Source organism: Phyllostomus hastatus, unplaced genomic scaffold (assembly GCF_019186645.2).
Source record: "Phyllostomus hastatus isolate PE091 unplaced genomic scaffold, TTU_PhHast_1.1 phas_scaffold_216, whole genome shotgun sequence".
NCBI classification, from domain to species: Eukaryota; Metazoa; Chordata; class Mammalia; order Chiroptera; family Phyllostomidae; genus Phyllostomus; species Phyllostomus hastatus.
In genome coordinates this window covers 3,391,937-3,414,689 of record NW_025334018.1, presented here as the reverse complement: position 1 = coordinate 3,414,689, position 22,753 = coordinate 3,391,937, and the positions used below count along the sequence as shown (strand labels likewise).

The following is a 22,753-nucleotide window of genomic DNA, read 5'->3' as shown; positions in this document are numbered from 1 at the left end:
TAAAGTTTAAACCCGTGTATCTGGCTCTATCTTGGGGTCCAACCCAGGTTCAGGTGGCTCTAGTAGTCGGACCTGTTTCCCGACCCTCATTATTCCTGATCAAAGAAGTGCCACCTTATAACCATTCTACCCTTCAAGAAACCATATCCCACTCACCACTCCCCCGCCTGAGACAAACTAGATAAACTAGTTAATTTTAGAGGGTAAGATGGGACTCACTTCATACCCAAACTCAGAAAGGCTGCCAATCTCCTTATCCCTCCAACCCAGCATTCCCACACCTCAAACTCCGGGGATGGAGGTCAGATGAAGCACGTCATTTTATTTCACAAAGACTATACAAAATTCCTTATAAAACATGGGATGGATGCCACCTGGTTACCTCATCCTGCCCCTATTCAACTGACAAGGGGCAAGTGAGGATGGGAAGAGTGTAGAATGGAAAAGCATTATGTACAAGGCAGGGTACAAGCTCTTTCATATTTACACTATTTCACATATTCACAGGTATATAGGGAGCCAAGAGGAGTGGGCTCCGGCTCTGATCTCTTGTATAAAAAAGCACCAGTGTCCTGGATTGGACACCCACTGCTGCTACACATGCAGGGGGGTCCAGGGTCTCATCGTCACCGACTGATATCCCGACTGGAGTCCCACAACTTGGAATTAGGTGGCTCAGCCCGAAGGCGGGTGAAGAAAGGATGCTGAAGGGCTTCACCCAAGGTCAGACGCTTAGCAGGTTCATATTCTAGCATGCTTTCAATCAGATCGAAGAGCTGGTGGTGTTCCTCTGCCTCTGAGGTCAGATACCGCTGGTGGTGGAGGGCAGGAAAAAGGTGAGGCACAATGCCTTACAAACCGCCTTCTTCAAGGCCCTAGCTTTCAATCTGGGAGGGTGAAGACTCCGCTTGCAACCGCAACCGTTACAAATGCTACCTTAGCATGGCTACACTGTGTCCACTTCTGATATTCCACCTTCCCTACCTTCCCACTAGCACAATTACTGCTTCATTCTCTGCAAGTTCCTTCTACTTGTGTATCTTTGTCAACTTCATGAATCTTTTTTTAGCTCCATGTGACATTAACATTTAAGCTCTTCAAAGGTAGTTTATTCTGTTGTCTGGCCTAAGGAATCCAGAACATTGCTTTGATCTCTGATTGGCTCAAGGAGGACATGGCTGCTTAATCTCCTTCCCTCCACAAAACCACTCCCTATCTTTATTCTACTAACCAAAAATGTCTTCTTTCAGCATTGCTTCCCTTCTTTCCTAACTTTGTGCTTGTGGAATACATCCCAGAAGCAAGGCACCTTAAGAAGTGACCTCTAGGTGGTGGACATTATTGATCCCCAGCCTGGCTCACCCGCAGTGGTTTGCAGTTTTCGCGAACGTAGCGCCCAGCTGATGTGTTCTCATCCCAATCCAGGCGACCCCGATAGAAATACTTCTGCTTCCTAGAGGGGAAGGGGAGGTTGAGGAATCAGGAGGTTCCTCTTATTGTGGGATAATTCCCTTATTCCCCCATCTGAGTAGCTGGGGGAGGGGAGGTGTCAAAGAAAAAAGAAAATGATGTGATATTGACCATTTGTAGAGAGAGAAGGAAAAGGGCTAAGTCCCTCCCACTCAAAGTTCACCTGGTTTTTCGGATCATCCGGGAGGGGATAGGACCCAATATCCTTTCCATCATGGCTAGATGCTCTCTGTTGTCATGGGTCTGGGAAAGAAAGCCAGAACTAAGCACAGGACTAGGAAGGGGATGCCAGGGACTCACTGCCAGGAAGATAAACAATGTAGAGGGAGGAAGTACGCAGGCAAGTCCTCGGCGGACAAAGAAATCTGGGATAAGGATGCCAGGCGGTTATGTAACCACTTACTTGGAAGAGGGTGAAGCCAACATAGTACTCAAAGATGATGCAGCCTATGCTCCACACATCACAAGGCTGTGCCCAGCCCAGCTCTATGTAGGAATGGGAGGGAAAAGGTGTTATGAGGTGTAGGGGGTGCGACCCTCACCGCCATACCCGCTTACATACTTGGACAGGTTTGTCCTTCCCCCTTACCCAGGATGACCTCTGGTGCTCGGTAATGGCGAGTGGAGACAATGGTACTATGGTGTTCATGGTCAAAGGTGGCACTGCCAAAGTCTACCACCCGCACAGCTGTGCTCTTCACACTGCGCTCATCTCGCTTCTAGGAGCAAAGCAGGAAGAGAATGACCCTCTGTACCAAAATTGAGGTTCTGACTCTATTCTCTAAAGTGCTTCTGAGTCTTAAAAAAGTGACTTTGAACTGCCTATCTGCCCCTACACACTCCAGTCTCTCGGGTCCCCCATAACCAGCAGAGTACTTTAGGAGTTTGAAAGGAAGATGATTAAGGAATAATTATGGACTAGCATGCAAGTTTCTGTGCATCTGTAAACTATACCCAAGTAACCGGGTGAAAAAAAATATATGTAACAAGTGTGGGAAGGAGAGCTTCCTTTGGTGAGATCGCCATGAGCTCCAGTTAGCCAGGGAGCTGAGCTTTCCTTACAAAAAAGAGAAGTCCAAAGCAAGAAGCTTAAAAGCATTTCCACTAGATTAGAAAGTTATCTGAGGTCCTTTTTCCAAGTTCTCTTCTAATTTAAGTCTTCTTAAATCTCTCCCTTTCAATCTATTCTGGTACTCTGGCTTTAGCCAGTCAGAACCAGACCAGGAGTAACGTGGGAGACAGCAGTAAAAAGAGGCCAGAAAGGACTGAGAGGCAGAGCGGCACAGCTGCCGCCCCCCGTGGCCAAGGGGGAGAACCCGTCCATCTTACCTTCTCTAGGTTGTAGGTGAGCTCGTAGTCTGAATTCACAAACAGAATGTTTTCAGGCTTGAGGTCCGTATGTGTCAGCTTGTTATCGTGGAGGACTGCAGGGGAAAAGGCCAGGTCAAGGTTGGTACAGGTAGCCAGGGCTAACTGGCAACAGCTGACCCCAGGCTTGGTCATCTAGCTCCAAGCTGGTGAGGAGGCAGGTTCAGAATCACTATGCTGCTCTTTGCTCTACATCCAAATGAAATGCCTGGTCTAAGACATTCTATCTTTATCCATGTAAGATACATATGTAATTCTCAATTGAAGCATAAAACTAGTTTGCCACGGCTTGTACTTTTGTACCGACTGACATACATGTGTATCTGACATCGTGTGAATTCAACTCTGCAAAACTGTACTGTCATGGACACTCAAGAGTATCTATTTACTAGTCTGGATTCCCTACCTGGCCCCTTGGCTGCGCTACTCCCTGCTTCCACCTGCTTTGCTGGGAATGAAGGGCGTCTCAGCTTAGACACGTCAACCTCTAGCCTGAGTCGTCCTTTTGTCTCTTTGTGCTTGCTGCCTGACTTACACTTCCCAAGGAAGGGAATGAGGGAAAAAAAGGTGTCAAAGTGCTTTGATTTCAAAGGCTTTGTCTTCCAGCTCCTCCTTGGTTTGATGTGAAGTACAAGCAATCAGTGATGGTGAGGACTTCCGCCAAGGAGTTACGTCAGAAGAGATGTCAACATGACAGTGAATAACGGAAGTGCAGATACTCAAGTTGACCGTTTAGGGCTCCACCAGTGCCCAACCGAGACGAAAGAGGTCCAGTGAAGGAAGGGACTGCCCCAGAGTCCACCTCGGCCCCCCCACTCACACTTGACGGCCTGGCACAGCTGGAAGGCCATGTGGCGCACTTGGTGGATGGGGTAGGGCAGGTAGTTGTTGTCTTTGAGGAAATCGAAGGTGCTAAGGCCCAGAAGCTCAAAGGAGATACACATGTGGCCATGGTAGTCAAACCAGTCAAACATCTGGACACAGAGGCTGGGAAGAGAGATGGGAAAGGGAAATGAATGCCTGATGAGCTCCCATCTGTCTCCAACAAGAAGGGGCTGCACACCTGTTGATCCCACACACTTGTGTAAAAACATACCAGCTAATGTCACCAACGAAATTCAGTTTGGCTAGGAAATGGCCTTTCTGGCAGACCTGAGAGGAGAGGTACTATCTGGAAAGATTCAAACCATTTTCCTGAAAAATTTTAAATACTTAAAATTTCTATTTGCTGAAGAGCTGTTGAGTTCCAGGCTCTAGTGTTGACCCTGAACCATCAAACTGTCACTCCTAAATCCTGACCCCACCTCCCACTCCTGAAATCTACTCACATCAGCTACCATGGGGCCCAGTTTATATTGTCGTCTTATGTCTTCACTTAAAAATCTTATTATATATTTGACTTATGAAAAAATATTACATACAAATGTCTATGACATATAAATGTCAGCATAGTTCTAGGTATTAAAAGCTCAATTTTTTTGACAAAAACGGTAATTCTCAGTCTCAGGGTCATTTCCAGAGGCCACCTTGAGCTGGAGCCGACCTACAGAGCAATCTAACTGCTTTAAAAACAAGGGAAATGAATTAGAGAACATCACAGCCCCTCCTTTCCTACTTCTAAAGTTCTACTACTCTAAGATGATGAACAAAAAAGGAATGGATGAGAAGACTCTCCTGCCTGCCTAGGCCAGGCTGGGAAGATTTTCCTGAGCAGGGGTGCAGGCTCTCAGACGCCTCACACACTCCTTTGCTGGCTTGCTTCTTCTTCTTTTTTTTTTTAATCCTCAACAGAGAACATTTTTTAAAAATTGCTTTTAAAAAGAAAGGGAGAAAGGAAGGGAGAGAGAGAAACAACGATGGTAAAATACCTACTGGTTGTCTTCCGCATGCTCCCAGGCTGGGGATCATGTGTACCCAGACCTGGGATCAAACCTGAAACCCAGGTAAGTGCCCTGACCAGGAATCAAACCCGCAACCCTTCAGTTATAGGACAATGCTCTAACCAGCTGAGCCGACACTAGTCGGGTGCTTGCTTACTTCTTGTTGTCAGGGTCCTTCTCATTGATTTTCTCCAGGACATTGATTTCAAGTCGAGCCGCTTCCTTATACTTTTCCACATTCTTAATAATCTTCAAGGCAACTCGAGCCCCACCCCTGTAGGTTGGCAGAAGAGGCTTTTGCTGGGTTCTCGAGAACATCTCAAATTGAATGGGGCTGTCTGGGCATTAAGAAATTCTACATTTGGTTAATCAGCAAATAAGCCCCAGATAACCCTCACTACCTCTTTATGCCTAGCAGGCATGGGGGTGTGATGGCTGACAATTACCTGCGATGGTCCACACATTGTACAACTCTGCCGAAGGTCCCCTCTCCCAAGGTGCTTACAATTTCATCTGAAATGAAAAAGACCAGGGTCGGGGAGAGGGAGGGAGAGAAGGTGGGGAATGAGCTGAGTTGGAAGTAAAAAGGGCACAGCAACCTGGGGTGAAATGAAGGAAGGGGGAACAGATACAGATGGTCACAGGGGAAGAAAACCCCTGCGTGATTCCCACCACCTTTAACCCAGGGGCCATGAGAGCTGGGAGTGGACAGCAGAGGTCAATTCTCAACAGCAACTCAAACCACCCAGATAAACAACACCACTGAGAAAAGGCAAAAGAGGCTGTGACTTAGGTTGGCTCGGGACGTTAGGATGGCTATAGGACCATTACAGGCTATAGGATTGTTACGATTTGGCTTGTACATCGCTCTTGTAGCCAGTCCCCGACGTGGTAGATGAGGTGGCCCTCAGCGTCGTCCTCTACACTCTTGGCTCTCCGGCTGCTGTGCTGCTGTCGGGGGGCAGGGGGGTCGGAGCAAGCCAGGTGTCGGAGCGGGGGCCGGAGGGAGACGGGGTGGGTGGTGGAGGGGCCACCGGTCACAGGCGCCCAGCCAGGGGGGACAGACGATGATGGGGGACAGTGGAAGGGAACACGTCAGATGCAGTAAGGAGGATCGGGGTGAGAAGAGAGAGCGGCGCATAATCCCAAGTCCCAAACCCAAAACAGGGACAAGGAAAGGCATGGGCAGAGAAGTGGTGTCGTTGCCAGTGTCACCCACAACCCCATGCTCTATACAATGCCCTTCCAGGCAGGCACACATCTCCCCTTTCCCCCACCCAAGCCCACCTGCTGAGGGGGCCATGGAGCCCAGGGCTTGGGGGAGAAAGGCAGTTCACAAGCCAAGTCCCCATTAGAGAGTGCAGGCCTCTGGGGTGAAGGAGCTGCTCTCAACACAGTAAGGCCAGCATGCCAGGGAGGGCACTGGGGTTCACAAACGCTCTGTGCCCATCCATCTCCACAGCAGATTGTGGGGCCCTCCACAAGTCGAAGAGCTTCCAAGAGAGCAGACAGACTCAGTGTCCACCTCAGTGTTCATGCCCCAATGCTCAGCTGAGAACAAGAATACTTCTCACTTACCAGGCTCCCAGAAGGCTGAAGAGGAGAGGGAAGAGGAAGGGCCTGGGCTGGCACTCACCGAAGATGAGCGGCTGAAAGTCCGGCTGCGCCGCCTCCGCCGTCTGTGCTTCCTTCGGCTGCTGCGCTGGCTGCGGTAACTGGTGTTCTCCCGATGGTATTCGTAGGAATGCCGGTAGTCCGTATCATAGTAGGCATCTCCCCGATCCCGGCTATAGTCATTGCGTCTATAGCTGCCACAGTATCGCCGGTCATATGCTCTCCGGTCAGACGAACGGTCATCATAGCTGCTGTTGGACAATAAACGCCCATTAGGTGCATCTGTTCAGGCCATATTCCTTGCCACATCAAGTGACAAGGTAATCCCTCAGTGAGGACAAGAGTACTGCTGGAAAAATGACTCTCAGATACCCAACAAGTCTCTGAGAGGACCAAGGACCAGACAAGTGAAGTAACTAAACACAGAGGACTTACCACCTGCGTGTCACCAAGACCTCTGGAAAGACATCCTCTGGGGGACATTTCTTCCCCGACAGTAATTTAATAGAACAAAGAGCCATTTCTTTTTCAAGCCTTTCCTGACATCCAGCTTTGTTCTAAACTATCCCTAACCCATCCTTCCCACAGAATACGCCAAGTTATTAAAACCCGAGAGACCCACCTCTGTCTTGTCTATTAGCTCATTAGGTACCTCCAGTGCCTAGTCTTCCTAAAAATGTTTTATAATTGGTTGATTTTAGAAAGAGAAAAATAATTATTGCATTTTATTTATGTATTCAGTGGTTAATCTGCATATGTGCCCTGACTGAGGATGGAACCCACAACCCTCGTGTGTCAGGATGACATTAACCAACTGAGCCATCTGGCCAGGGCCAGCCCCTAGTTCTCTGCATTTGCTTTCCCTTCACCTGGGATACTTCACCCTTACATTTCAGGCAAGCTTAGATGTCACATTCCCTGGGAAATTTTCCTTAAACTACACATCTTGTCCCAGTCCAACCAAACCTACTGGATATTCCCTCAGCTCCTTACTGCCTACTTCCTCTATGATGACACTCTTCGCACCACAGCACAAATGCCTGATTTTATCATCCATCTGAAACAGCACTTTCACCCAGATGCTTAGCATGTAACCAATAAATCTTTGTTGAACAAATGAGTAAGTGACCTTGGGTATGAGGCCTCACCTCCGAGAACGAACATGGTAGCTGTCTTCCCGTCGATGCCGCCGTGTCCGGTCACTGCTACTCGACCAGGAGCGGCTTCTTCGTCTCTTATGCTTTCGGCTTCGATAGTGTTCAAGATAACTCCCCCGGCTGCCTCGTTCTGAGGAGTGGTACCTTCGGGGATGAGGCATCTAGAAGGCAAGAAAAAGCAGAAATGGTGGGGAAAGCTCTGAGTTTTTAGAGCTTCAAAGACTGTTCCCTTCAAAGACTGGTTGCTCCAGAAGTGCTAGGCTGCTTTCTTTTATTTCTTTTTACCACCTCTGTGCTATACTTCCTCCTTAATGGAGTATATACAGTATTCACCTACTAACTCAGGCCGAAAACTAGGAAGTTTCCCCATAACCCCCTTAATCCCTTGATTACACCCCACTCAGCACTGGCACATTGTTCTACTCTGATTTTCCTGAAACATGTCTCCATACACTTTCATGTTTGAGCCACAGCTCATTACAGGTGAGAAGGTGTAACTGATGGAGAATGCCACAATTCCTCCTTGGCTGAGATCTAAGATCTGTATCATGCTGAGTTCCTCACAACTCAAAAAATAAAGCTTTAGTATACACTTACAAAAAATGTTTTAGTTATTCAGTGTATCTCATTTCCCCCAGTAAACCAACTGTGTCCTGAGGGCGTGAATCCCATTGACCAGGTTTCTACACAAGCAGTATATACCAAACATAAACAAATTCTAGGGGTCTGGGTCTGGTCCCTTGAACTGTCTTAATCATCTCTCATATCTCTGGTTAAACACCCCTTGAGAGATTTTAATACAGAGGGTCCCAAGCTGCAGTCAGCTTTCCACCTGGCCCTTCCCCTTTTGTGCTTAGGCAGTACAGAATAACTAGTTTTTAATTAATATCAGCACTACTTGGATAAGAGCCAGCCTTCTTCCAGTTATTGGAATTGGAATGGCATGCTGCACAAATCTTTCTTCCTTCAGGAAAAGATCAGTGAGAAATCACTGTCAAAACCAGGAAGATGAGAATAGGAGAGCAAACTGAAATAGGCGTAGGGACAGAAGTCTTGGTAGGGCGCAGGATTAGTTCTGAAAAAGCCAATGTTTCAAAAATCTGGCTCCCACTCTGAGCTACTTTTGTCCAACGTCCTCAAATTGAGAAGGGGAAGATTTGATTCAGTCCTGGCTTAACACGGCTTACTGGAAGTCAAGAAGATGCAAGCACAGATTCTCCCAGGTAGTTCAACATTGCTTAGCCATTTAAATGTCATCTCACTCACCACACAGAGACTGCCACCAAAGTTCCTCACAGAACTTCCCCTATAAAGCATCTCCAGCCTACAACCTTTCCCAACTTCTAAATCTTTGTTTTTCTTTTAAAAGATTTTATTTATTTATATTTAGGGAGAGGGAAAGGGAAGAAGAGAGGGAGAGAAACATCAATATGTGGTTGCCTCTCACACCCCTCTCCCCCACTGGAGACCTGACCCGCATCGTGGGCATGTGCCCCCTGACTGAGACTCTAACCCGTGACTCTTTGGTTCGCAGGCTGGCAGTGCATCCACTGAGCCACACCAGCCAGGGCTAAATCTTTATTTTTCTCTCTCACTCAGAAAATCCAGAACTAATTTCTGAGGTCAAACTCCTTCCGTATTCTTTAAGTGACACCGCGGTGTCTTCCCTCTTTTCAGCCTTGGTCCAACTTTGACATTCTACTCTTTCTCATCTTTGGAACCCCTGCTATCCCTACTCCATCGCCCCACTTTGGTCCCTCCCAAGTTTCCCATACGTTTTCCCAGATCACCTAAGGCAAGCTGATCTTCCACCCTAACTCTCTACTCACTTCTGCCGCTTCACGGGTCTCAACCCTCTTCCTCTCCTAATCTCGCCCCGGTCTCTTGCCCCCAATATAAGCCTACCCCTCCCGCCCAGCGGTCGCCATCTTTCCGCCCGGACGCGCAGCCCGCCCGCCCGCGCGCTCACCGTTCTGGCGGCGAGGCCCGTGCGCTTGTCCCACAGGAAGTCCGTGATGGCGGCGGCACTGCGGCCGGGAGTCCCGGCACCCCCGCGGCGACGAAGTGCGGCTTCACCCCCCCAACCCGAGACCCTGGGACCTCCCGCCTCGTTCCCGGGCTCCGCTCCAGTCCCGCCCGCCCCGGCTCCGTCCCCGCCCCGAGGATCCGCTGGGCGCCGCTCGCACCGCCCCCGCCCGGGGCCCGATCCCAGCTGGTTCTTCGGCTCTTGCCTCTCCGATCCGCCGCCGCCGCCACCGTGAGCGAGCACGTACGCACGCACGTCCTGCGTCGCTTCCCAGTTACCCCGGGGCCCCGCCCCCAGGGCCGCGCACGCCGCGGCGTCCTCGCCTAGCTCGGGGGCAGGCGTCCGCAGCTAGAGCTGTGGAGGTGCTGAGAGTGGAAGTTCGTGTGCACTGTGCAAGAGTCGCTGTGGCTGACCAGGCCCTCCTCGTGTTCTCCCCTATCTCTCTTCAATCTTTTGCCCCTGTCATGAGACTTCGCTGACTTAATTAGGTTTGGAGATTTAAAAAAAGGGGTTGTTCCCTGGTCGGGTGGCTCACTTGGTTAGAATGTCCTCTCCGTTTACCAAAAGATTGCAGATTCTATTCCCGATCGCGGTACATACCCAGTATGGCGCGGGCGGGAGGCAGCCCATCAATGTTTCTCACATCGATGTTTCTCTCCCCCGTCCTCGCTAAAATCAATGAACATATCCTCGGGTGGGTTGATGAAAGAAAGAAAGAAAGAGAGAGAGAGAGAGAGAGAGAGAGAGAGAGAGAGAGAGAGAGAGAGAGAGAGAGTTAGTTGTTACTTAGGGAGTGTTGACGCTCCGCAAACGTTTGAGGCTTGGTGGTGAGGTCTGACTCTTTGACCTAGCTTGAACATATCCAGTTCTTAAAGTAGTTCGGCTACCTCACCACAGCATAGAGAGACTTCCGTCTTGTGGAGTCGGGAGCATGGTCTTGAAGGAAAATTTTGGGAAATGGAGGGATGGATAATCAAGTGCCGAAAACTGTAAATGAGAACTGTAAATATACTGAATATAAAAAAGGAATTAAGATCAGGAGACCTTGAGACAAACTGGGCAGTCACAGACGCTATAGAAGGAATTGAGAAATAGAAAGGGAAATAAAAGCCTGAGGATAACTATATTAAAGTCAGAGTATCAGAGGGGAACTGGGATGGAGGATTGTCAAATGGAAATTAGATCAGTTAGCCAGAAACCGTTTAGGAAAAGTTCCCTAAAATAGAAGAGAAAGTGTAATTAAGGGCTGAAAGAACAGAATGGCAAATTTACCTCCTCCTCCAAGAACACTCCCAGATCATTCGTTCATTCGACAAGCATTTACTGAGTGTCCAATATGTGTCCAGCACTGTGCCAGAAGCAAGGCCCCTGTTTTTCAGAGCTTCACAGTCTAATGGGAGAAAAACACCTGTCAATGGATAATGGCAGCCTTGTGACAAGAGTGGTTACAGACAGTGGCGGCCTGGACACTGTTGGAAAGCTCTAAACTACACCCTACCTGGGGAAAGGAAGTTTTGAAATGTGTCTCTAGGTTTCCTAGAGGAAATGAGATCTGAACCAACTGTTGTATTCTCATCATCCACTCAGTGACGAGCAGACTCACATTTGGTGAAGGTTGGCAGAAAGAATTCAGAAAGTGAAATGCCAGGGGGAGCAGTATGGAGCACAGAAGAAAGGAATATGCCTAGAGTGCTGAGAGAAAGAAAGTGGAATACAGGGTAGTTCATAAGCGAGAGTGGGGAAGACGAATCTCCAAAGCCTCTTCCATTGGTACCTAATCCCTCGCCCTCCTTAGCTTCACCAGTTACAACCTGAGTCCGGTTTTCCCGCCACCTACACGCAGTGTCACCTTCCTGGCGCTCAAGGAATAAAAGCCTGTCAGACCTAGGCCACACCCTCTCCGTGGCTCCTCGTGCATTTCCCCTTCTCCAATTACACTTGGAGAACCGCCTCTATTCAGTAAGCCACACCCATCCCGGAATCCCTCCGTAATATCGACTTAATTGACCCCGCCCCCTAGGGGGCTGGGTCGCGGACGGCCCCGCCCCCGCATGCTCTGCCCAGCTTTCGCGCGGACCTCGCCAGGGGGCGCAGCGCAACCCGCTCACAGCTGGCGGGAGAGTCTGTCCCCCACACCCCTTCTGCCCCGCGCGCCGGCAGTTCCGAGTCGACTACGCCTATGCTCCGAGACCGCGGACTGCGCCAGCTCTGACTGTGGGAGGGTCCGGGGTGTCCGGGATGGCCGCGACAGGGTCTAGGAGGCCAAGAGTATAAGTGGTGGGGCATCATGCAGGCGGAGCCGCGGCCGACGATGGGGGCCAGCGACGGGGCGACCCCTGGGCTGGAGGCGGGGCCTCCTGCTACCCCGGTGCCTGCCACTGCCACCGCGGGACAGCTCCCCGGATCTTCATGTGGATCCGAACCCAAGAGGAGGCAGCTTGGGACACTGCTCCAGCCCACGGTCAACAAGTTCTCCCTTCGCGTATTCGGCAGCCACAAAGCAGTGGAAATCGAACAGGAGCGGGTCAAGTCAGCGGGGGCCTGGATCATCCATCCCTACAGCGACTTCCGGTACTGGGGGCTCGGCAGGGAGGGCGGGGGACACAGATACCATCCCCACAGCCGAGACCCGGGGACTGGACCCGCCCAACCCTCCACGGCCATTTCATTTCCGGCCCAGGGGTCCCCGGGTGGGATAAAAGAGTCACTTCCTCCAACCTAGCCTGGGAATTCTGAGTGACTTCTCAGGCTGGGAGCACCGGAAGAAACAAGCAGACCCGGAGACTTGGATTTCCCGTTTCAGGACCCCAGCACCCCAGTACCCCACCTGGACGACAGGGACTACTGGAATTAGGATCTTTGCCTCCTCTAGTACTTTTTGCTAGATATCTGGGCAATTATGTCATATTCCAAGGCTCAGGGTCAGTATGAGGGAGAATCCGAGCTCAACTATTTTTCCCCTGACCCCCCACTTCCACCCTCAGCACCTGCCTAGTTCAACAGGGCAAGCACCAGGAAAACCAGGGACGCTTTTTGGAGGGGTGGCGGGGGTGTACAAACAGTTCTGGTAGCTGTCCCTGGTGCTGAAGTCAGGATGTGGCAGAGCCGGGCTGGGACTCACAGCGGCGGGGGCAGCAACACCGGGGTCATGGCCACCACCAGAGAGAAGGGCGAGGGGGGGGGCGGGGCCATCTCATAGTCCCCGTCTAGCTGTACCTTTACATCAAGGGTGCTAGGGGAGGAGAGCAGCCCTGTCCTTGCGGGAAATGAAGGACAGCTATTGGATGAGGTGAGGATGTGTGCAAAGCACCTAACCTAACCTGGGAAGCAAAATGAGCTGAAAGGATGAGGTGTGAATCAGGAGTCTGGAAACACAGTTGGAGACTAAGACATCATCTTGAATCCACATTCATACACATTGCTTAAATGTTCCTTTCTCCCATTGTTTCTCCCACTCCCGTCTTCTTTACTGCCTCATTCTCACCCCACCTTGCACCCTTCCTAGTCTCCTATGGATCTCCCTCCCTTCTCCCATTTGACCTTCAGATGTGTCGCCAGAAGCAGTGTCTCCTCATTATTGTGTTTATTCTCTGTCCTCTCTGCTGAATCACCCACCAGGCTTGTGACCGTCTGTGGGTCAGGCAGTGAGGATGCTCTATGGCTAGGCAAAACCTCTTTCTCCTCCCCCAGCTCATGGTATAGGATTTCTCCAGTGGCTCAGGAGGGAGTGGGAGAGGGTCAAGGATTTGTCGTTGATTGAAAGCACACAGTCTAAGACACTGCCTGGAGACTTGGACTTGGGGACTGCCAAGCTTCTTTCAGGGGCTAAAATAATTGATTTTGCAGTCAGAGTCAGACGGAGTTGGGTCCTGGGTAGATGCTGTGATTAAGTGTGTCCTGGAGTTAAAACTATCACTGCTCATTGCAACCCTCAGATTGACCAGCAATTTTCTTTTTTGAAAGAGGGCTTCACCTAGCTTCCTCTGACGTCTTCTTCCCACAGCTTTCACTACAGCATTGTGGCTCTCCCCTGCCCATGTCCTTGCTGAGGTGCAGCAAGTCTCAGTAGACACAAGGAGGTCAGGGGAGGAAAGGACTGCAGAGCTTCAAGTCTTATTCCTTCAAGATCACCTATGGAGCTTCTCTGTATGCACAGCCCTGTCTGAGGTGCTGTGGAGGGGGAGGGGCATCCTCAAAGAGCTCAATTCAGATGGAGGCAGGCGAGATCATCCCCACTCTGGGACACAGACGAGCAGATCCCAGCAGAGAAACAGGAACCATGGGTCCAACTGTGTTGAGGAGGAGGGTTGGGGTGGGGAATGCTGGGAAAAGCGTGAAATCCCAGACCACCAAGGGAAAGATAGCTGGGAGAAGCTCCAACCTCTTCGGAAATCTCAGGATAAAGAGTGGTGAGTCATAACACAAACTAGTGCTTTTATAGCACTTTCACATCCATTGACTCAGTGCATATTTTAAAAAATATTTTATTTATTTATTTTTAGAGACAGGGGAAGGGAGGGAGAAAGAGAGGGAGAGAAACATCAATGTGTGGTTGCCTCTCGTGTGCCCCCACCACTGGGAACCTGGCCCACAACCCAAGCATGTGCCCTGACTGGGAATCAAACTGGCGACCCTTTGGTTCACAGGCTGGCACTCAGTCCACTGAGCGGCACCAGGCAGGGCTCAGTGCATATATTTTACAACAACCCTATAAAGTTAGCACAGGGTAGTTTATCTTTATTTTTAACTTTAAAAAGATTTCATAATAGTGACATAGATCATATATATATATATATACACTAAAGATATTGCATATATATTATATACAGGGTAGGGCAAAATGTAGGTTTCCAGTTGTGAGTACGTGAAACAGTTTATTCTCATATTATTATTTATTAAGTATTGCATTGTTCTCCATATAAACAACTGTAAACCTACTTTTGCCCCACTCTATATATTAAGAAAAAAAATATGTACATGTATGTGGAGATATATATGAGCATATGGAGATGTATGAATATATATGTATATATGGTATATATAGCAGATACATAGTCTGTATACCTAAACAGTAGGTATTTAGAGAGTGTAGTACACTATATAGTGAGGTATATATATGTCATTCCAGGGCACACTCCCGTGTAACAACTCTCTAGGTCAGGAGAGACTGTATTGCTGGCACCCAGAAGCCTCCCTACTGCTCTCACATTCCTTTCCCAAACCCATTATTGGAACTTCCATGGTACTCATCTCCTTATTTTTCTTCATAGTTTCACAATTTTCCTGTGAATCCTTAAATTATAGAGTTTAGTTTGGCTGTTTTGGAACTTTGTACAAGTGGAATCATCTGGTGTGTATACTTTTGTACCTTATTTTTTTGGATCAACATTAAAGTTGTGAGATTCATTCATACATAATGCAGAATGTAGCTGCAGTGGAGTGGTGTCACAGTTGTATGGTATTTCAAGGCATGGCTCTATCACAGTGTATTTATCTAATTTATCTGTATTTTTCTACTGATGGACATCGGGTTGTTTCCAGACTTAATGCTGCTATTCCTGTATATGGGTGGGGGGTGTAAAACCCCCCTTGGAATTTATTTATAAAAAATTGTGTAATTTATTCTTACATGTTTAAACTTCAGTCATCTACAAAGTAGTCTTCATTTGATGCAATACAACTATCAAGACATTTTTTTCCACTGCTCAAAACAGTTTTTTGTGGTTTTTTTTTCAAAACAGTTTTTTGAACTCATCAATTCTGATGTCTTTAAGTGCTTCTGCTGTTTTTTTATTTCACCTCTTCGACATCAACAAAACATTTCCCTTTGAGGACTTTTTTTACTCTGGGGAAGCAAATAAACAAAAATATGTCGCTCCGGGCGAGATCAGGTGAAGAGGGAGGTAGGGCACCGGGGTCATGACATTTTTGGTCAAAAACCACCTAACACTCAGTGCAGTGTGGGCAGGTGCGCTCCTAATTCCCCCATCATGAGATGGGCAAACACGTTGAAAGAGTCTTCAAAAAGAAATTCACTAGCCCTGGCTGGTGTAGCTCAGTGCATTGAGCATGGGCTGCAAACCAGTGTCGCAGGTTCAATTCCCAGTCAGGGTACATGCCTGGGTTGCAGGCCATGACCCCCAGCAACCGCACATTGATGTTTCTCTCTCTCTCTTTCTCCCTCCCTTCCCTCTCTAAAAAACAAATAAATAAAATCTTTAAAAAAAATTCACTAAAGCCAAATACAGCCTCTCACGGCCCCAGGTGGTACACTGGTACAGGTGTGTTCCTAGAACACTCACCTAGCAGAAGAAGACTGTTCTACAAGGGGTCCACCAACCCTGACGCGTAGCTCAGTGGATTGAGCACAGGCCTGCAAACCAAAGGGCCATGAGTGTGATTCCCAGTGGGAGCACATGCCTGGGTTGTAGGCCAGGTCCCCAGTGGGGAGGGAGGTGCATCAGAGGCAACCACACATTGATGTTTCTCTCCCCCTCTTTCTCCTCTTCTCTTTCTAAAAATAAATAAATAAAATATTTTAAAAGGGGGGCCCACCCTACAGAACATAATTCTGTTTTTTTGGGGGGTCCCCCCTTGTATACCCTCTCGAGTTATATAGAATTGCTGGGAATGCAAATATTTAACTTCACTAGATATTGCAAAAATATTTTCCTAAAGGGTGGTCCCAATTTACATTCCCATCTGCTATAAATGGCCATCCATGTTTTTGTACCTTTGTCCACTCTTGGCCAGGTCAGACTGCCTGCGGTTAGTTGAGGGTGTTGGCGGAATATCACTGCGGTTTTCCTCCCTACCCCACCCCACCTTAGGTTTTACTGGGACCTGATCATGCTCCTGCTGATGGTGGGGAACCTCATTGTGCTGCCCGTGGGCATCACCTTCTTCAAAGAGGAGAACTCTCCACCTTGGATCGTCTTCAACGTCCTCTCGGACACTTTTTTCCTGCTGGATCTGGTGCTCAACTTCCGCACGGGCATCGTGGTAGAGGAGGGCGCCGAGATCCTGCTGGCACCGCAGGCCATCCGCACTCGCTACCTGCGCACTTGGTTCCTGGTTGACCTCATCTCCTCTATCCCCGTGGATTACATCTTCCTGGTGGTGGAGTTGGAGCCACGACTGGACGCCGAGGTCTACAAAACAGCGCGGGCCCTACGCATAGTGCGCTTCACCAAGATCCTCAGCCTTCTGCGGCTGCTCCGCCTCTCCCGCCTCATCCGCTACATACACCAGTGGGAGGAGGTGGGGTGGGGAGGTGGGCAGGGAGGCTCACAGACTTCTCCAGGACAGTGCTATGGGTGGGACTCCTGGCGACTTTATGGGGTGGGCAGAGGTGCGGAGCTTCCAAGGGTGGGCTCTCTCCAAAGTTGGTGAGGGAGAAGCAGGAAGAGAATGAGGGTCAGGGGATGGGGTCCCCAGGTGAGGATGGTAGTGTGGAAGGGTGGAGCACAGCTGCTGCACAAATACTGGAGGGTCAGTTGGACTCTGGGGGGAAGATGTGGGAGGAGAGCTAGGAACTGCAGGGTGTGAAGGAGGCTGGAGTTTCAGCTTCCGGGCAGCAGAGTTTCGTGGTTGGGAGTGTGGGCTCTGCAATGTCATTGCCTAAGGTCAAATTCCAGCTTTACTGTTTACTATATGAGAACTCATTTCCTCTTCTATAAAATGAAGCGTTACATACACTCACGGGTGATAAGGAGTTAATATCTGTAAAGCACTTGTTCTCAGCAAATTACTTGTTATTACTGGAAGGGAAGAGGGCTGCTGCCTTTAAGCCTTATCCCCATGCCCTGGGGACGTCATGTTGTGAAATGCCACCTCTCCTCATTTCCAGGCTGCACTTTGGCAGCCTGTGCAGCAGCCTTTTCCAGTCTCTGCTGTGACACTGTGATTCTGGGCACATGATTGGCAGCAATTTTCCTATTTATAAGATGAGAGTAGTAACACAGACTACTTTGTATTAGCTATATTTGTGTGCTGAAAAGCTCCACACAATAATGGCCACTTTTTTAAATTCACGGGGCTGGGGAAATTCAGAGAGAATTTGCAAGGCTGGGAATGGAGGAGGACCGTCAGGAAGGGTTCCTGTCCACAGTGGCCCCTCCTCGGAATCCTCAGATCTTTCACATGACCTATGACCTGGCCAGTGCTGTGGTTCGCATCTTCAACCTCATCGGGATGATGCTGCTGCTCTGCCACTGGGATGGCTGTCTGCAGTTCCTGGTCCCCATGCTGCAGGACTTCCCTCCCGACTGCTGGGTGTCCATCAACCACATGGTGGTGAGATCTCCCCACAGCTCTGTCTCTCCTGGGCATTCAAAGGGCTCTCTTCTGCCTGAGTGGTGGGATGACCACAGGGGGCAAGAGGTGGGGGATGCTGGAGAGGTCGATGTCCAAGAGAGAAGACAGGAGTGAGGTGGTGGGGAAATGAGAGGAGAGGGGAGAGAGACCCAGAGGAAGTGTTTGTGTGTTGGAGGGAGAAGACAGGGAAGAAAGCCTACGCAGAAATTGAGGCCCTCAAGCTGCAAATGAGGCCCCTTCTGCCTCAGGGCTCCCCAGAGTCAAACCTAAGTGCCTCCTTGGAGGTAGATCTGAAATGAAGGGGGCAGGTAGAAGGACTGAGAGAGAGAGAGAGAGAGAGAATGAGAGAAAGGGCCAGGGGGAGAACAAGGCTCTGAGGGCCCTCTGCCCAGCTGTGCAATCCTTTGTCCTCCAGAACCACTCGTGGGGCCGCCAGTACTCCCACGCCCTGTTCAAGGCCATGAGCCACATGCTGTGCATCGGCTATGGGCAGCAGGCACCTGTCGGCATGCCTGACGTCTGGCTCACCATGCTCAGCATGATTGTGGGCGCCACCTGCTATGCCATGTTCATTGGCCATGCCACTGCCCTCATCCAGTCCTTGGACTCCTCCCGACGTCAGTACCAAGAGAAGGTCAGCAGGGACAGGAGAAGGAAGGGGAGGGCATGAAGGGGTGCTGGAGGCTGGGTAGCTGAACTTGAGGCCCATTCTGACGCATACCCTTGTTGGTTCTGTGTCCTTCCTTGCCCAATGTTCATTTGTCCCGTGCCCCTGTGTGTACCTTTTTTTTTGTTTGGACCTATACCCCTGTCCTTGGGCCCCTCCTCTGCCTGTGACTGTGCTTTGTGTCCTCCCTGTGTCCACCATCATCCATCTGTCCTTCTGTGGCCCCGTGTGTCTCCTTCTGTCTCCATGTTTCACTTTTCTGAGTGTGGCCCATGTCTGTGACCTCCCTCCATTTGCACCTGCCTCCACTGTTCTGGCCCCGCATCTGCCTCTGTGTCCTCTTGCCTGCTGGCCACTGGCTGGCCCTGCAGTACAAGCAGGTGGAGCAGTACATGTCCTTCCACAAGCTGCCAGCTGACACGCGGCAGCGCATCCACGAGTACTATGAGCACCGCTACCAGGGCAAGATGTTTGATGAGGAGAGCATCCTCGGCGAGCTGAGTGAGCCGCTGCGGGAGGTAGGACTGAGCGGGGCCCTGGTGGCTCGTCAAGGACATGGGCTTCTAGGATGCCACCTGGGGTGGAAGATACTGGTCAGCAGAGGGCCCCATGGGAGACCAGGCTTTGGGGAACTTCCAGGGGTGAAGTTCTTTCTTGAAGTTCTTTAAAACATTTTTTTTTACTAATTGATTTGAGACAGACAGACAGATAGACCGGTTGTTCCACTTACTTACGCATTCGTTGGTTGATTCTTGTGCGCGCCCTGACCGGGGATAGAATCCAAAACCATGGTGCATCGTGACATCAGTCTAAGCAACTGAGCTACATGGCCAGGGCCTTGGACTTCTTATGAGGGTGAAGTGTACATGGGAAGGGGCATCAAGGATCTGTTTTTGTGGGGATGGTCCTTCAAGGGCTCATGGGAGCACTCTGACGGCAGGAGCTTAGGGATAGTCCCAGGCCCCCAGAAGCATCCGCATCCTTGCATATCATGACCCCGGGTGGGACCTCTGGAGCCAGATGAGCTCGATGAGGGCACCTTGGGGCAGGGGGTGCAGCCTGTCTGACAGGCCCCTCCCCTTCCCAGGAGATCATTAACTTCACCTGCAGGGGCCTGGTGGCCCACATGCCGCTGTTCGCCCATGCCGACCCCAGCTTCGTCACGGCGGTGCTCACCAAGCTGCGCTTTGAGGTCTTCCAGCCGGGGGACCTCGTGGTGCGTGAGGGCTCTGTGGGCAGGAAGATGTACTTCATCCAGCACGGGCTGCTCAGCGTGCTGGCACGTGGTGCCCGGGACACCCGCCTCACTGATGGATCCTACTTTGGGGGTCAGCAGGCCTCAGGAAGGGCGGGAGGGACTGGAGCAGAGGATGAGGGCAAATGCTCCCCTGGATCAGGGTCCCTGCCTGGGCATGCTGCAGAGTCACAGAGTTCCAGTGCCACCCCAGGCTGACTTAATCAGAATCTCGGGGCCTGGGGCCTGGGGCTCTGTAATTTTAAGAAGCTTCTTAAGAGATTCCAGAGCAGAACCAGGTTGAAAATTTCTGAGCCAGTGGGCCTTTTAGAACCCATAATTCGTGAGCTCCAAAGATCCCATGAGGGACAGAGAGTAATAAAGCAGTGCTGTCCCCGGGGCTCCCTGGTGGTGTGATTCAGGGCCCCAGCCTATTGCACTGGGGGTAGTTCCACCAGCTGTTGCCTAAGGTGATTTGAAGCTCATAAAATCTCTCAGTCTCCAAACCACCCAACACCCTCCAGCATTTCCGTAGAGTTGCCCTTTGCCCTGTGGCACTGCTTTTCTCCTTCTGGGCTGTCCTTGGTGTTCGTTTGAAGGGGTGCTTCCCCAAGCCTACCCCTTGGGACAGAGCAGCGGAGGTGGGTGGAAATTAGAGTGGAGTGGAATGGCTGGGGGCGGGGCCAGCGAGACCTGCTTGAGTGTCAGCTTAAACTTCGAGAGTGAGGACGGTAACTGTGCAGGTCTGGAGAGTGGCAGGCTTGCGGGGCTTGGAGCATTCAGGGACCCCGGGGTGGGTGAGTAAACACTAGTTTCTCCCACCTGGGGAGGAGCCAGAGGATGCTGGGCCAGCTGCTGCAGGCCTGGTGAGAGGGCGTTCTGGGGACAGCGGTTCTGAAGGCCTCCTCCCAAATTTGGCAGAGATCTGTCTCCTGACTCGGGGCCGGCGCACAGCCAGCGTGCGAGCTGACACCTACTGTCGCCTCTACTCACTCAGCGTGGACCATTTCAACGCTGTGCTCGAGGAGTTCCCCATGATGCGCCGGGCCTTCGAGACCGTGGCCCTGGACCGACTGCGCCGCATCGGTGAGGCCTGTCTGCCGGGCCTTCTCTGGGTCCAACCTGGGCCCTCACCCGCATCCACAGCAAGAAGCCCCTGTTGTCCCAGGGCCCATGCTCTCCCACTCCAGTGTCCTGCCCCGGCCCACCCCAGTCCCAGTAAATGCCCCCAGAGGCCCTTCAGTGCTGTGGCTCACTGCCCTTGCAACTCAGCATGTCTTACCCCGGAGAGATCGCCCCACGTCCACATGCCCCGAGCCCTCCTTCCCTAAGCCCCTGACCTTCACCACCTGTGATACACACTCATCCCCTGACCCTCTTCCTGCACCTGCGTCTGCCCACCTCCACCTCCACGCTCTTGGCCCTTATCCCTTCCTTCGCCCACTGCCATCGCTTGACCTTCCAGTTCTTTGACATTCAATCTTTATCTTTGATTCCTTCACTATCCTTCCCTTCTCCCTCTTGGGACAACCTCTAGGTAAGAAGAATTCCATACTGCAGCGGAAGCGCTCCGAGCCAAGTCCTGGCAGCAGCGGCGGCATCATGGAGCAGCACTTGGTGCAGCATGACAGGGATATGGCTCGGGGTGTTCAGGGCCTGGCCCCGGGCACAGGAGCGCGGCTCAGCGGAAAGCCAGTGCTGTGGGAGCCGCTGGTGCATGTACCCCTGCAAGCAGCCGCTGTGACCTCCAATGTGGCCATTGCCCTAACTCACCAGCGGGGACCCCTGCCCCTCTCCCCAGACTCTCCAGCCACCCTCCTTGCTCGCTCTGCGAGGTGCTCATCAGGCTCCCCAGCTTCTCCACTGGTGCCTGTCCGACCTGGCCCTCTGCTGGTCCGAGGGCCGTGGGCATCCACCTCCCGCCTGCCTGCCCCACCTGCCAGAACTCTCCATGCTAGCCTGTCCCAGGCTGGGCGCTCCCAGGTGTCCCTGCTGGGCTCCACCCCGGGAGGAGGTGGGCGGCGACTAGGACCTCGGGGCCGCCCACTCTCAGCCTCCCAGCCCTCTCTGCCTCAGCGGGCAGTAGGTGATGGCTCTCCTGGGCGTAAGGGCTCAGGAAGTGAGCGACTGGCCCCATCAGGGCTCCTCACCAATCCTCCAGGGACAGCCCAGACCCCTAGGCCACCAGTGCCTGGGCCAGCCACCCCTAGAGGCCCCCAGCTCTCTGCCAACATGTGAAACCCTTAGGTAATTCCTCGAGTGCAGCAGTGTGTGCCTGAAGGCAGATGCCTCCTGGGAAGGCCAAGGGGGCCCGAAACACTGCCCTATGGGAATATCTCCCCTTACTGCCAAGAAGATAGTTTCCGTCCTCTCAGGCCCCTGCTGCCTCCTGACCCATTTGCCCATTCATCAGATGAGCTGAGCGCCTACCACATTCAAGGCACCGTGGTAATACTGTGTCTCCACTGCCAAATAGAAGAGACTAAGCGCTCTGACAAAGGTATTCCCCCTGCCACAGTCCTGCCAGGTGCAGGCCCGGGCTCATGATTCCACCTTATTAAGCACAAGTACTTGCCATTGCCATCACTGCCGAGTAATTAGATGTCTGTTTCCTGGCCCGGGCCTGCAGGCTCCGTAGGCTCCGCCCGGAGCGGTTACCTCCCAGTCCTCCCAGCACAGCCGGCGAGTTGCCCATGCCCATTGCTGTCCACAGATGTTTGGGGCCCCCAGTGTGGGCATCCGCCTTCACTGCTGTGTGTAGGCCCCTCCCTGTCTACGTCCTCTGAGTGGGAACATGTCTCCTGCCAAGTCCCCTCCACTCCGTCTCTGGTAGACTGTCTCTCTGTGAACCGGGAGCCACCTCCTCCCTGTGTCCCTGCCCCAGTGTGTCCTCCCGGAAGCTAAGGGACGTTTGGCACCTCCTCATTTGGTGTGCCAGCCTAGAACCCCCAGGAGAGGGGCAAGTGGCTAAATCCTTAGATGGCATGTTTTTTCTTTCCTTCCTGTCCTTTTTTATTTATT

The 22,753-nt window shown here is 51.4% G+C and overlaps 2 protein-coding genes across 6 annotated transcripts; one reads left to right on the top strand and one right to left on the bottom strand.

The window, feature by feature from the left end:
* Window positions 1-307: 307 nt before the first annotated feature.
* On the bottom strand, window positions 308-9,747 carry CLK2 (CDC like kinase 2). Of its 5 annotated transcripts, none has more exons than XM_045817225.1 (13): window positions 9,459-9,747; window positions 7,481-7,650; window positions 6,355-6,583; window positions 5,582-5,669; window positions 5,165-5,231; window positions 4,876-4,992; window positions 3,659-3,825; window positions 2,800-2,894; window positions 2,060-2,189; window positions 1,874-1,956; window positions 1,634-1,713; window positions 1,363-1,453; window positions 308-812 (listed from the first exon to the last, which is right to left on the bottom strand). In XM_045817225.1, the coding sequence occupies exons 2-13, from the start codon at window positions 7,648-7,650 to the stop codon at window positions 627-629; spliced, it is 1,503 nt and encodes a 500-aa protein (XP_045673181.1). In that variant the 5' UTR covers window positions 9,459-9,747; the 3' UTR covers window positions 308-626. The 5 variants fall into 5 exon arrangements, with proteins under 5 accessions (XP_045673181.1, XP_045673182.1, XP_045673183.1 ...); XM_045817226.1 differs by having other exon boundaries at window positions 5,582-5,666; XM_045817227.1 differs by having other exon boundaries at window positions 6,355-6,580.
* A 1,936-nt stretch (window positions 9,748-11,683) lies between these two features.
* HCN3 (hyperpolarization activated cyclic nucleotide gated potassium channel 3) lies at window positions 11,684-22,551 on the top strand. The gene is made up of 8 exons (XM_045816964.1): window positions 11,684-12,086; window positions 16,346-16,775; window positions 17,649-17,810; window positions 18,247-18,465; window positions 18,870-19,016; window positions 19,586-19,826; window positions 20,654-20,818; window positions 21,270-22,551. The coding sequence occupies exons 1-8, from the start codon at window positions 11,803-11,805 to the stop codon at window positions 21,968-21,970; spliced, it is 2,349 nt and encodes a 782-aa protein (XP_045672920.1). The 5' UTR covers window positions 11,684-11,802; the 3' UTR covers window positions 21,971-22,551.
* Window positions 22,552-22,753: the final 202 nt, after the last annotated feature.